This window comes from Labeo rohita, chromosome 5 (genome assembly GCF_022985175.1).
Source record: "Labeo rohita strain BAU-BD-2019 chromosome 5, IGBB_LRoh.1.0, whole genome shotgun sequence".
Classification (NCBI taxonomy): Eukaryota; Metazoa; Chordata; class Actinopteri; order Cypriniformes; family Cyprinidae; genus Labeo; species Labeo rohita.
In genome coordinates, this window is record NC_066873.1 from 6,230,829 (window position 1) to 6,244,491 (window position 13,663).

At 38.1% G+C, this 13,663-nt stretch overlaps 2 protein-coding genes across 2 annotated transcripts; one reads left to right on the forward strand and one right to left on the reverse strand.

The window, feature by feature from the left end:
- The first annotated feature begins 648 nt into the window (after positions 1 to 648).
- On the forward strand, positions 649 to 2,450 carry oxt (oxytocin). The gene is made up of 4 exons (XM_051108835.1): positions 649 to 789; positions 866 to 990; positions 1,069 to 1,270; positions 2,115 to 2,450. The coding sequence occupies exons 2-4, from the start codon at positions 868 to 870 to the stop codon at positions 2,252 to 2,254; spliced, it is 465 nt and encodes a 154-aa protein (XP_050964792.1). The 5' UTR covers positions 649 to 789; positions 866 to 867; the 3' UTR covers positions 2,255 to 2,450.
- Positions 2,451 to 3,092: 642 nt separating this feature from the next.
- thnsl2 (threonine synthase-like 2) lies at positions 3,093 to 12,519 on the reverse strand. The gene is made up of 9 exons (XM_051110009.1): positions 12,426 to 12,519; positions 11,807 to 12,030; positions 11,535 to 11,729; positions 11,303 to 11,455; positions 8,134 to 8,367; positions 6,955 to 7,103; positions 6,753 to 6,878; positions 6,399 to 6,553; positions 3,093 to 3,955 (listed from the first exon to the last, which is right to left on the reverse strand). Exons 2-9 carry the CDS (start codon positions 12,027 to 12,029, stop codon positions 3,736 to 3,738), a joined length of 1,455 nt encoding a protein of 484 aa, XP_050965966.1. The 5' UTR covers position 12,030; positions 12,426 to 12,519; the 3' UTR covers positions 3,093 to 3,735.
- Positions 12,520 to 13,663: the final 1,144 nt, after the last annotated feature.

The following is a 13,663-nucleotide window of genomic DNA, read 5'->3' on the forward strand; positions in this document are numbered from 1 at the left end:
ACATGGGTTTAAACCCAGATGGTTCATTTTACCCACTGACTCGGGTCAATTTACCCATAACCTGGAGCAAATTGAGCCATATTTTTAGAACCCTTTGTCACAGATACATTCTGATCATTTAAAATAATAGGAAACATCCTGAAATTACTTTAAATATTTTCATTGTACTTCTCCCTCATTTTCTCTTATCTTGAGGACCACATAAGTAAAAAATGGCTCATCTCTCCCACTCTCCCCTATAACTTCATGCTGTTCCAATATCACCAATGCATGAAGCCAAAGAACTACACTCTTGGAAATAAAGGTTCTTTATTGCAATCAACGGTTCTGTGAAGAATAGGAAAACATGTTTTTTTCTTTTTTAAAGAATTGTTTAATGAAAGTTTGTTGGAGTTGGGAACCCAAAATGCTCATTTTATGTCATCGCTGCAAAAAAAAAGTTTCAGAAACTTTTTCTAAAGAGTGAAATTTAAAAAGCTCTACAATGAACACTCATATGTTAACTCAAAGCTGCTATTCACCTGTCTGATGTTATGCCAGATCACGGGCCTTTTATGACGCACATCCCTGTTACTGGACAATACAGGCTAATGACCAGTTCACTGACCTAATCAGGTCACATCATTATCATTTAGATGGTCAAGGCTCCTTGATTGTAACTAACAGGTAATAATGTGATAAAATCACGCAGCAAAGAGGTATAAAAAGAGTCTCCTTACAGCGTACAAATGAACATCGCTGCTTACAAGCTAAATCACTTCACTAGCTCTCAATTTCAGCCTTGGTAAAGTAAGTACTGCATCTTTACAGTATTGTTATATTGTTCAGTCTGTTATTATGTCTTATTATTGTGTCTCTTGCATAGATATGTCTGGAAGTTTGATCTCAGTGGTTGGTCTGCTGTGTCTGCTGTCCGTTTGCTCGGCCTGTTACATCTCTAACTGCCCCATCGGAGGCAAACGATCCGTACAGGATTGGCCGTCTCGACAGGTGTGTTCATTCATTCATTCATGAGAACTTCCTGACCTAAAATTGAACGATGAGCTTTAATTTTCTCATTCTCTGCAGTGCATGTCATGTGGTCCCGGTGATCGTGGTCGGTGTTTTGGTCCCAGTATCTGCTGTGGTGAAGGTATCGGCTGCTTGGTTGGCTCCCCAGAAACGCTCCGCTGTCTGGAGGAAGATTTTCTTCCTTCTCCATGTGAAGTGTCTGGTAAAGCGTGCGGTTATGAAGGACGCTGCGCTGCTCCTGGGATCTGCTGTGACTCAGGTTAGTTTTACCTGTTTCCTATCCTCATCTTACAGAGGTGTAAAATGCATGAGTGATTTTACTTGATTACTGTATTATTTTGGGGGATTTGTACCTTATTCAAGAGCAGTTTAAGCAGCCTTAAGAAAAAAAACAATACTTTTACCCTTTACAAATTCATTTTAATTTAAAAAGTAGGGTACAACGAGGCTAAAGGCGCCCCAGGTAAAAGACGCCTTTGATATTATTTTCCTCTAAACCACGAGATGGCAGAAAAACGTGGCATAAAACTTTCCAAAACATCCGCTTTTCAAGATGCTCCTGCAAATTTGGCTGATGCTTGACGCGATTGCGGTCGATTCTGTGCTTACTTGATCTAATGTTTGATGTTTTAAAAAATTTTGTAGATTTAAATAGCAAATGAAAATCGCTAAATTTTTTAAAAATATCTTAAGACAAATGTCTTCCTAAGGATTTTCAGTTGCGTTTAAGATAATTAAAGCAGGAGTTTTTAAATACCTTTTAAACAGAATATGTAAAAGTATGGTATTTGGGGTAAAAAGCACCCCTGCTGTTTGGGCTAAAGGCACAATAAATAACATGATACTTAATAGAAGGCTCACCTTTCCATTTGTTGACATGACATTGTTAGATTTAGATGGTAAATATCACATATTATGTTGGGTGTCCATGTTAGAGATAATCACCATGTTTAGAATGAAACCAATCATTGTTTTTGTGCATCAAGCACATACTTTCATCATGGAAATTTCTATAATAATGAAATCTAAAGAAGCATTTTGAGCTAGCTAAGTTGCTTCACCACAGCTGTTGTGATTAATTGATTATTCTGTATGTAAATCAGAGGGATGCAGTATGGATCAGTCCTGTGTGGACGGAGACGCTGATGCTCCGGCCGTCGCTCAACCTGTCAGTAGCCAAGATCTTCTGCTGAAGCTGCTGCACCTTTCAAACCACGCCCACCCCCTCAGACTCCACCAATGAAACGCTCACAGAAGAGTGACATCATCTCAGGAGGAGCCGTCCACCGACCACAATGACTCATCACCTAATTTTTGTAAACCAACTTTGTATAGCCGCTAGATATTTGTATGGCTAATACATAGAAGCGGATATTAGTAGTGCTGTATTGATGATAGCTTGACTGTACGTTTGTGCAGCTAATAAACTCTTGAGAGAACTCCTCTGTTTAAGTGCATTTCATCACAACCACACATTCAACCAGAGACTATTTTGGACATTATGCTAAGGTTGTGGTTAGGAGCCAAGTTAAGATTATGAATGCACTCACACACAATGCACGTTTTAGGTCATTGGACAGATCATTTGCTTTGACTTGGATCTTGTTTGCAGGGTCAAGTATGAGGAGAATCTTATGTACCATCAAAGCAATGAACTTAAAATCCATTTCATATTTCAGTCCAACTTTGATAGAGACGTCATTTTGCCACTGTACTGAGCAGTACAGGTTGTCACATACATCGAAAAAAACGCTCCTGCATGTTGTCCAATGACATTGCAGCCCAAATTTTCTAGACTTGCCCACAGTTTGCACATCCATAATCATCATCTTTGCATGTGTCTGGAACTGCACTTATTGGAGAGTGGCAACACTCACGGTTGAACTACTCAAAGATGGTGGAAAAAAAAGATAAAAACAACCAAAGACAAATGTGGAAACAACAAACTGGATATGCTGGTCAAAATGTACCTGCGATTCAAACAGCAAAATGTAGACTCCCTGCTGTCCTCTTCAGGTCAGCGAAAGCATCACAAGGCTACTATAGTGCACAGTGCAAGTGAGTTTATAGTCAGTGGAGTTTATTCAAGCCTGAACAATTGAGATCATAACACTATAATCACCTTAATAACCAAAGTCCAAATGCTCAGCTCCAGTAAAACACTTATTTTACACTAAAATCTCCGCTTCTCTCTCATGCACACACACTTAACACTTGCATGAGCATTTCTAGAAGGATACTTAGAGTAAGATTATGTTGTTTATTCAGAACAATTAAAAACACTGACATAAACACACACACTTCTATAGAAGACTCTATAGTTATATCCTTAATATTCTCAAATAGCATGCATGTTCTTGATTCAGTTGATAATTCAACTACATAACTAAGTCTGAAGACAAAAATGATTACAGTGAAAAGTAAAGTTTTATTATAAATAAGTTATTTTTATTGGAGGTGGATTTTTTCCTTGAAACACCGATCACTAGCAGTTGAGTTCAGTTGCGATTTTGCTTGGTTAATTATAAAAAATGATTTAATATCAGGACTTGAACACTTATGTATAAAATTATACCACTAGATTATCATGATCATCGAACAGCCAGAACTGTCGAATAAACAGGTGCACGACATTCATGATTAAAAAACGGCTGTGAGTCTTTTAGGTGTTGAAAACAAATCTGATACTCAGGCATTTTAAATGCTCATCAAATTATCTTCATGTCAATCTCTGTTTTTTGCTGCTACTCCGCGTCGTCTCATTGAGCTGATGGACTCTATGTGTTGTCTGAGTTTGGACTCCCAGTCGTCTGATTGCTCCAAAACTTCATAACGCGTCTCTAGCTTGTCTAACGCCCGCACTGCTTCAGGGAGGTCAAGGGTCAAACCAGCCTTCTGCACGGCTTCCTGAAACTTGGCAGGTGATGCGGTCGCTATGCAGCATCTGAGTACAAAGAGCTTTAGACTTAAATTACACTGTACAATTCATTACAAAAACAAGAAGAATAGCTACTGGGGCAAGTCTGTATTTATTATTTACACACAAATCTGTATTTGATTATCATACAAACAGTCTAGAATCTTAAATATTTCTGTAGCAGTTTTTAAACTTTTGAAAGTTTTAAGTTGAACTTTTGAGTTTACTTTTATGTTTAAATTAGACTTTCAAACATTCATAGTGTGACCCTGAACACCACTGCATGTGCAACAGATGAGGAATAGACTGAGCTGCCATGCGTTCAACTGCATAGCATGATTGAAGCTAAACTGACTTATATTAACACCTTGTATGCACAGCGTTTGCAGAAATGGTTTGCCAGAGCCATGCACATCTGTAGACTAGATTAATTATAACACTTTAATAGTATTTACAGCTTCTATTAGGCTGTGTAACTATGAGGAACGATTACCTCAAAATGTATCAGTATGCAATTTTCCCTATTGCTCGCATGCCAGTGATTATCCCTCTGCATGGCAAAGGTTTCTGACCCCTGAAATATGTCATTGACTTGATTTGTGCGAATCTGAAGAGTCTTTATTTAAGAGGATTACATGAATGAATCTCTAACGGGAACTAAGGGCTCATCCACACCAAGCCAGAGCTTTCCCTATTCAATCTTTTTTTCCTCTTTCTAAAATAAAATTCCACAAACATGCCGTCGTCTAAAGAAATATCTGCGTACACACGAAACCACTGAAACCGACTCAAAACAATGTAGTATACATGCCAGACCAGTATGTAGCGCTGTAATTCTGCCACAGAGATACACTAAAAACAGAGAAGAAGACTTGCGCATAACCTTGCATGCTGTATACAAACTCAACACAAGAGTTTGACATGTTGTTTGAACATAAATGTGTGTTGGCAGTGTGTGTACACATCCACCCTATACTGATAAAATACCACCCAGTGGTATTTTTTTTTTATCCCTATAAATGATATCCGCCTTTTCAAATCAGGCCATTCTGATATTATTGGCTGTGTGAAGTCACAGACCCAGGCTGCTCCCACAATTGTTGATTGACACAGCCATCTTACCTTAGACCCGGGCTGAGTGAACTAAGTGAGATGTGAACAGTCCACCATTGTTTCTATGTCAGAGCAGGGGAAGACAAGAATATCTCAGACTAAGCGATTGAGGTATTTTATTGTTGGATGTAATAATAAACATAGCAGTCATCATTGACTCCCAACATCTGGAAACTGCCATTCCTAATAATGTGCTAGTTAGCAAGTTCCGCGGCCAAATGCAGCTATCATCACACCATGAGGGGGGTGAGCAGAGCTCATTAGCATTTAAAGGAACATGCACTGAAACGGGTCACTGTGAGCAGAGCTGTTTTTGACAAGGTAAAAAGTGTGTTGTTTTACACTACCATTGAGAAATTTTAACCAAAGTATATTATAGACTTTTCATTAAGACCATAAAGAATCATATCAACTTGTGGAAAATGTGCATCCAATGACCCCTTTAATGTTAGTTAACAAAAATACAGCTGTTGATTTGGTTTGGTCCTCACGCTGCACATAGTGTAACCCATTAAATGTAACTATAAAAAAAATAATAACTTAATTGTGATAATATTATTCAACTTTATTTAGTTTTTTTAAAATAAAATAATAAACAAAATAATAAAGTGTGATAATACTGCTGTATTTTAAAATAAAAAGGGAGTATTAAATACAATTATTTTATTGTAAACTTAAAAATAAAATGTTAATATATATATATATATATATATATATATATATATATGTATATAATAATTTGAAAAAAAATTTAAAATCTTTTTTAAACGTAAAATCAGCAAGCTTTTATTATGGCGGGTTGCTGGCTGCCGGGTTTAGCACTGCCGATTGAAGAACATCAGTGAATGAAATGTCACAATTTTGGTAATTTCCATTAACAGCTGTCAACCACATCGGTATGTAAATGAGCCAGTTTTTATTTTGGGCGTGCATACACATCTGTGTACCACTTATGTGCACCCCTGACTATAATGATAAGTATGACAATAACTACTTTAGTGTTCTGTATCAATATCATTCTGTTATAAGCACAAGCTGCAGTTTTGTCTTCTGCCACTTTAATTGCTCAAGCTCTTTAAGCAGGGTGGATCCCTGATTGGCTGTGAACGTTTTTATCACTCAGCAGGACAAATCATTGTAAAAGTGATTCCAGCGATATTGTTCCTCTGTGCTATTATTATTACAGTTGTGGTGTAAACTCGCTAATCTTTTACATTTACCACTATTTTTAAAGCTGTATCTTTATTGTTAGCGATGCAGTTATTGTCCTTGTGTGAACGGCTCTTAAATCGTAGTTTTTAACAACGATGTTGTCTTGTTGGTCAAGCGAGTGCATGTGTGTGTGTGTGCGCGAGACCTGTTTTCTCCGGGTTTGATGAGTGTGTGATAGTGCTGCCACACGCCTACAGCAGTGTGAGGGCAGATGAGATAGTGATTGTCCTGCCAGCATCTCCTCATGGCCTCCAGTATCCCATCATCAGACACCGACCCGGACGACAACACCTCACACAACTACAGTGGAAAATGCAACTCTATTATCATCCAGCTCTGATATGCTAAATGTGACTATAATGCATTAAGACATTATAAACATTAACATCATTATTTCCCATAAAACTGCTTTGAAACAATGTGTATGAGAAACTGGTTTTACTACAGCGAGCAGACACGGCTGTAAAGTGTCACTGATGTAAATGGGTTAATTGCTGACCTGCTGATGAAGTGACTCAGGAAGAGTGAGTTTGTGTGTCCTCTGAAACTCCTCCATCAAACTCTTCACCATCGCTCCGTCTCGACCGGACAGGAGCCAGAACACGCGCTCCAGGTTATACGGATCCTGTCAACATTCACAGCTGTGTTCACACACACACAATAAACCTAAAACAAAAATAAACCTCAGAGAGCAGTGGCACCTGGATGTCGATGGCAGGAGCGAGAGTTTGCTTGACGGAGTCGGACATGGAAAAATCTCCGCTCTGGAGTGCACGGTGGACGATGTCATTGGAGTTGACCACGGCCACGAGACGCAGAGGGATTCCCATCAGCTTCATGATACACCCAGCTAAACCAGCACACAGTCAGTGATGAACAATCATAAAACCCAAGCATACCAATGCATATTGAATGGCAGCTGTTTGGCTAGAGCGTTCAGACCCAGAAGGACATAATCTGAAATCGGCCATCAAAAATATGCATAGATGAACTGCCCACAACAAATCCAGTAGCATGCATTCATTTCACGCCAAAAACATCAGTACTTATACGACCTCGACTGTAATGTAATGATATAACAGAAATGTATATGCTACTTGCAACAGATGTATTCCATCAGCTACGTTTGAACATTTTTGGCTGTCAATAGATGCTTTTTGCGCAAACAGACATATTACAAAGCTCCTTGTTTTGGACAATAAGAGCATTGGTTACACTTTACAATAAGGTGTCATTTGTTAACATTAGTCAACGTATAAACTAACATGAACGAACAATGTACAATACATTTACTACAGTATTTATTCACCTTTGTTAATGTTAGTTAATAAAAATACTGTTGTATATTGTTTGTTCATGTTAGTTCACAGTGCATTAACTAATGTTAACAAACACAGTTTTTTGATTTTAATAATAGTAAATGCTGAATTTAACATTAACTTAAATTAATACATGCTGTAGACGTATTGTTCATTCTTAGTTCATGGTAACTAATCAAACTTTTTTGTAAAGTGTACCAGAGCATCTAATTCAAACTCACCCATAAACTACTAAACCTTTAGTTTGTCTCATCACAAAAATATCTTAATTTAGGTCAATCAACCTTTCTCTGCCTTCAACTGACCAAAATGTTGCTCATTAAAATAATGTTGTGATGATGCAAACTTGAGTCGTGTGCAGGATTTATATTTTTCTGTTTTATTTTAAAATCAGAATATATTAAATATAGTAGAACTAATTACTGTAATTATTAAAGAGTCAACATCAAACAATAAAATAAGATCTTGGAAACATGTTTACTGTATCTGTCATGAAAACATAATTTCTTCTTCTTTAACGTGACTGTGTGTGGTGTTGTCAGCAGGTTTGCTGCTCTTCACCTGTGATGTTTCCCGCTCCTCCTGTAGGCACCAGCACCTCCAGCACGGGCAGAGCATCTCCTTCGGCCTGCGGCACGCTCAGCTGCAGGTATGCGAACAGGAAATGAGCCAGCTGGACAAGGATCCTGGACCAGTTTACAGAGTTCAGACTCATGAGACCATGACCCTGCACCAGGTCTGGATCCGCAAACAGCTTCCTCAGAGGAACGTCAATATCATCAGACGTCCCGTCAGCTGCGGTTACAAACACACAGAGAAAATCATGGCAAACTGCTGACATGCAATATTTGACTGAAACAATAGATTTCATAAAGAAATGTAACATGCACTATATGTATGCATTAATGTTAAAGAAAACTCTTCTGCTCACCCCAAAATATAGTAAAAATAAAATACTACAATTTAAAAATAAGTGTTTTCTATGTGAATATATTGTAAAATAATTAGGGCTGTAAGTCGATTAGGGATGGGACGATAAATCATTGCAACACGAATCGAGAAATGATTCAGCATAGATTCTGAGCTTAGTTTTGAACAGAAGATGGTGCTGCTTGCTTTAGAAACAGTTGTGCTCTGCTTGTTTCCAAACGCTTACACGCACTTGAACCTAAAATAATCATTCATACAATTAGAAAAGGTTGAAGCGAATTACAAGTGTGTTCACAGTGGGTTGTGTTTACATTAATCTCGCTTCATAAAAGCATTCTGAACCAAAGTGAAATTACATGACTCAGCCGAACACACAAGTGCTCTTTAGCACTCTTTTTTGTGAGCATTTGAGTGTGCAGATAAAAACTAGATTGCGCCATCTTCTGTTAAAATCTAAGCTCAAAATCGAGTCTAAAGCCAATTGCGATGCATTCGGAAGTTCTCAGAATTTATCGCCCCATGCCTACAGTCAATTAAAATTTTTAATCTAGTTAGTTACAGGATGTTTCGAAAATATCCACAAAAGATTATTTAAAGCTATTTATTGTCTGAGAACGTATTAAGTAAACATTACAAATTGTAGCTTTAAAAAGAAACATTTTATATAATATTATTATTCAAAAAATGTACTACACATAATTTGAGAAACATCTCCGTATTTTTTGTTCATACAATGAAAGTAACCAAAACAGCTTTGTTACCAGTCTTAAACATACCTTATTTTATGTTCCACAAAAGAAAGGTTTGAAATAATATGAGGGTGAGTAAATGATGACAGAATTAAAGATGTTTTGGTGAACTATCTCTTTAATGTTTTTATTATTATTAATTATTTTATTTTTTTAATAAATTATACTCTAAATATAAATCTGCCAGCAGGTGGCAGTAAATGTCTTTATGAGTCATTTACCATATGAGCCATCCATTCGATTCGTTCAAACAGCTGATTAACTCAGGAATGAAGTAAATGGCTCTCTTTATGAATGAGCCTTTGAATCACTGATTCACATGATTCGCTCAAAACGCGAATTCATTCAGAAACTAAACACAGCTGTGTTGCTCTGAGACGCGCAACAATTCTACTATGGCGTCAAAGGTAATATGTTCTCTGCAAAATTGAGCAAATACATATAATATTGTGTTTAAAATAACACAATATCAACTTCTTATACACTGACCTGTTGTAAAAAATCACATTTAAAGGGGTCATCGGATGCAAAGTTCACTTTTTCATGTTGTTTGAACATTAATGTGTGTTGGCAGTGTATGTACAAATCTAGGAAAAAGGAAAGGAAAGGACGTGACGTGTGGCCAAGTATGGTGACCCATACTCGGAATTTGTGCTCTCAAACCCTCAACCTTTCGGTTACAAGCCTGACTCCCTAACCATTAGGCCACGGCTGCCCCCTACAATCTACCCTATAATGATAAAAATCCATGCAGTGGTTTTTAATTAAAAAACAGAGGCCGCTCCCACAATAGTTGATTGACATGAGCGTCTTACCTCAGATCAGCTGTAACAGTCCAACCTCCATTGCTTCAATGCTGGAGCAGGGATGTAAGTTAGACAAGAATATCTCAGATTGAGCGATTGAGGTGTTGTGTTGCTGGATGTAATAATGAACATAGTGGTCGTCATTTAACCCAACATCTGAGCTGCTGAAGATGCAGTGGATTACATTTGTTTGTGAAGAAACACCTCCTGATCTACATAAATGCGTCTGTGTTCACACGAATCATTCATGATCCAGCGTTACCCTACAGCTGAAGTAAGTATAAGGTTTTTTTTGTAAATCTCTGCAATCACCTTTCCTAATAACATGCTAGTTGGCAAGTTTAGCGGATAAACTTGGCTAAATTAAACAGGCTTGTCACTCCACAGAGAGAATAGAGGGGCGGGGCGAGCAGAGCTCATTAACATTTAAAGCAACCTCGACCAGAACAGGATGATTTTTGCAGAGCTGATTTTGGCAAGGTAGAAAGGGTGTTGTTTTACACCACAATTGAGAATGTTTAACCAAAGTATATTATAGACTCTTCATTAAGACCCTAAAGAATCATATCAACTTGTGGAAAATAGGCATCCTATGACCCTTTTAAGCACATGATAGATCGGGACAAAATCAGCACTGGTGTCATATTGCTGTTGCTGCCTGCGTGATATGTGATATATATATAAATCTGAACCACAGCGCATACAGGGGCATTTGTTTTGCACCAATATCTTGGATTTTTTGTGCATAACTGCATTTATGTAGTTGTTGCCCTGCATTATTTTTGTCATCAGTCAACCATATGAAATGTAAGATGACATACAGGTCTGGGTGCGGGGCCAGCGTGTTAACTGTGTTAAAATATTTTAATCACTTTATTTTTTCATAACTAATTAATTAAGTTAATGCATTAAACTGACAGCCCTAAAAATAATTTATTCCTGTGATCAAAGCTGAACATTCAGCATCATTACTTCAGTCTTCAGTGTCACATGATCCTTCAGAAATCATTCTAATATGCTGATTTGCTGCTCAAGAAACATTTCTGATTATTATCAATGTTGAAAACAGTTGTGCTGCCAAATATTTCTCTGTAAACTGTGATACATTTTCATTTCCAAGACACTTTGATGAACAGAAAGGTTCAAAGAACAGCATTTTTTTTTGTTAAATAGTAATCAATTAAATTAATTAATTTAATCAATTTAATCCTTGATGAATAAAATTAGTTTAGTGCTATTCTTTACCTGCAAACACATGGACATTGTCCGCTATGCTGGTGGTCATCTGTCGTTCCTGTACTTTGGTGATGCGTCCACGGGGAAACACCACTACTATGTCCACCTCACTGAGACCGAACACACTTCTGATGGCCGAGCTGCCCGTGTCGCCCGACGTACCTGAAACGACACCGCGGCTGAATCTCTATCACAGCACATGAGACTTCAGAGCAGATGCGAGAGGGGCGTCACTTCATACCTACTAGTATTGTGGCCCGTTTGCCATCTTTGCGCAGGAAATACTTAAGGAACTGAGCGGTGCAGGTCATGGCCAGATCTTTAAACGCCAGCGTTTCTCCATGAAACAGTTCCAGGATGGACAGCGAGTCCTTCAGCTGAACCAGTCTCACAGCTTCAGGTATGGAGAAGCTAGACAGCGCTTGCGAAATGAGCCCTACAAAGAGACAGACAGCAGGAGGTTTGGACTGGCTCATGATGTCTGATGAGTGTTTGGTCCAGGACACGTCTTACCCTCCAGATCATGTCGCGGTATCTCCTGCTCAGGGATGTAGAGGCAGCAGATCTCACACAGCAGCTGCTGGTAGGACAGGTGGCTCCAGGTGCGCAGTGTTTCAGGAGACAGCGATGGGATATTCTCTGGCATGAACATGCCTCCGTCTGGAGCGTATCCGGAGAACAGCACATCCCTGAAGCTACGGCCCTGAACGCCTGCACGTGTGCTGCAGTAACGCATCCTACAGGAACAACAGCACAGGTGAACGAATAGTTCATCCAAAAATGAAAATGATCTGAAAATGTCCTCAGCTTATAAAGACATCACCATAATCTACAAGTAATTCATCATTAGCTGTTTTTCAACTTTTTCATATTACTTTTATTTTATGTATTTACTTCTATTTTATATATTTATGTATGTACGTACATTTTACTTAGTAAAGGACCAAACAAACACATATTCAGTGATATTCTCATGTAAGGATCAAAGGTCTAAAAACTTTTTTTCATGTACTGCAGCTGTTTCCAGTGTTTTAGTTATTAAAGATGACGTTTAATCAGAGCTTATTAACTCGTGTCTTTACACTCATGTTCATATTATCTTATAAGTGAAGCAGAATAAGATTATCGATACCTGTGACAGACCGGACTCTTCACAGCCGGACCTGCTGCACCCTGACCCGTTCTGTTTTCAGTTTATACCAGCGGGTTCATGGAGGACAGAGGAGCTCAGTGTTCCTGGGACATGTAGTTCATCATGTAGTTCGTTTAGTTCATGTGGAGTAAACGGATAGAAGATCGAAAAACATAAACTCACTCCCGCGGGGCTTAGTAAACCAGACGTAATGGTCTAAATAATAATGAACCCATTTTCAATTTTCTTGTGCATTTACAACTGAATCATTGGTAAAGTCATTGGTGTTTTTTAGGTGTAAACTGTGTGCTGCTGAGTAGGCTGCGCTACCACGTGGTACCTGTTACTTTTCACAGCGCTGCTAGGAACAACCAATCACAGCCGTTTGTGATTTCAAGAGAGATTAGACATAATTGCTTGGATGGGATACAAAACATACACTATCTCTCTCTCTCTCTCTCTCTCTCTCTCTCTCTCTCTCTCTCTCTCTCTCTCTCTCACACACACACACACACGTCTGGTTTATTATCTTTGTGGGGACTCTCCATAGGCGCAATGGTTTGTATGCTGTCCACACTGTATTTTCTATCCCCTAACCCTACCCCTTACAGAAAACTTTCTGCATTTTTACTTTCTCAAAAAATCTCATTCTGTATGATTTATAAGCTTTTGTACCCATGGGGACCTCAGTTTAGGTCCCCACGGTGACACTAGTCCCCATGAGTCTGTGTGTATTCAGATTTAGGTCCCCACAAGGATATAAAAACAAGTCCACACATACACACACACACGAAGAAAGCCTAAACATGAATGTCTACAGTGAAGTGATTAGAGATCTCTAATGAAATCTGAATGTCTCAATAAGATATTTGTGACCCTGGACCCTTACGAAAAATATACATGTTTTTTTGGGGCATTGATTACCACTTGTATAGCCATAGTTTTACTACAAATACGATGGCTGAAACTATGGTTAGTGTAGCAAGACCATGGTTAATTTGTTTAACAGTAGTAACCATGTTTTTTTGGTTTTATGTGTAGTAAAACCATGGTTAATTTTCGTAAAGGACAAAACGGGTTAATTTTTTTTTTTTTAATTAAGATTTAATAAATAAATAATCTTTCCATTTATGTATGGTTTGTTAGGACAATATTTGGCCGAGATACAACTATTTGAAAATCTGGAATCTGAGGGTGCAAAAAAAATCAAAGTATTAAGAAAATCGCCATGAAGATTG

Coding starts and splice junctions, on each gene's coding strand:
- thnsl2 (XM_051110009.1), bottom strand. CDS start 12,029: ATGCGTTACTGCAGCACACGTGCAGGCGTTCAGGGCCGTAGCTTCAGG. Junction 7,104..8,133: donor AGGAGCGGGAAACATCACAG/GTGAAGAGCAGC, acceptor GTGCTGGTTTAG/CTGGGTGTATCATGAAGCTG. Junction 3,956..6,398: donor ATCAAACCCGGAGAAAACAG/GTCTCGCGCACA, acceptor CTTTGTACTCAG/ATGCTGCATAGCGACCGCAT.
- oxt (XM_051108835.1), top strand. CDS start 868: ATGTCTGGAAGTTTGATCTCAGTGGTTGGTCTGCTGTGTCTGCTGTCC. Junction 991..1,068: donor AGGATTGGCCGTCTCGACAG/GTGTGTTCATTC, acceptor CATTCTCTGCAG/TGCATGTCATGTGGTCCCGG. Junction 1,271..2,114: donor TGGGATCTGCTGTGACTCAG/GTTAGTTTTACC, acceptor TATGTAAATCAG/AGGGATGCAGTATGGATCAG.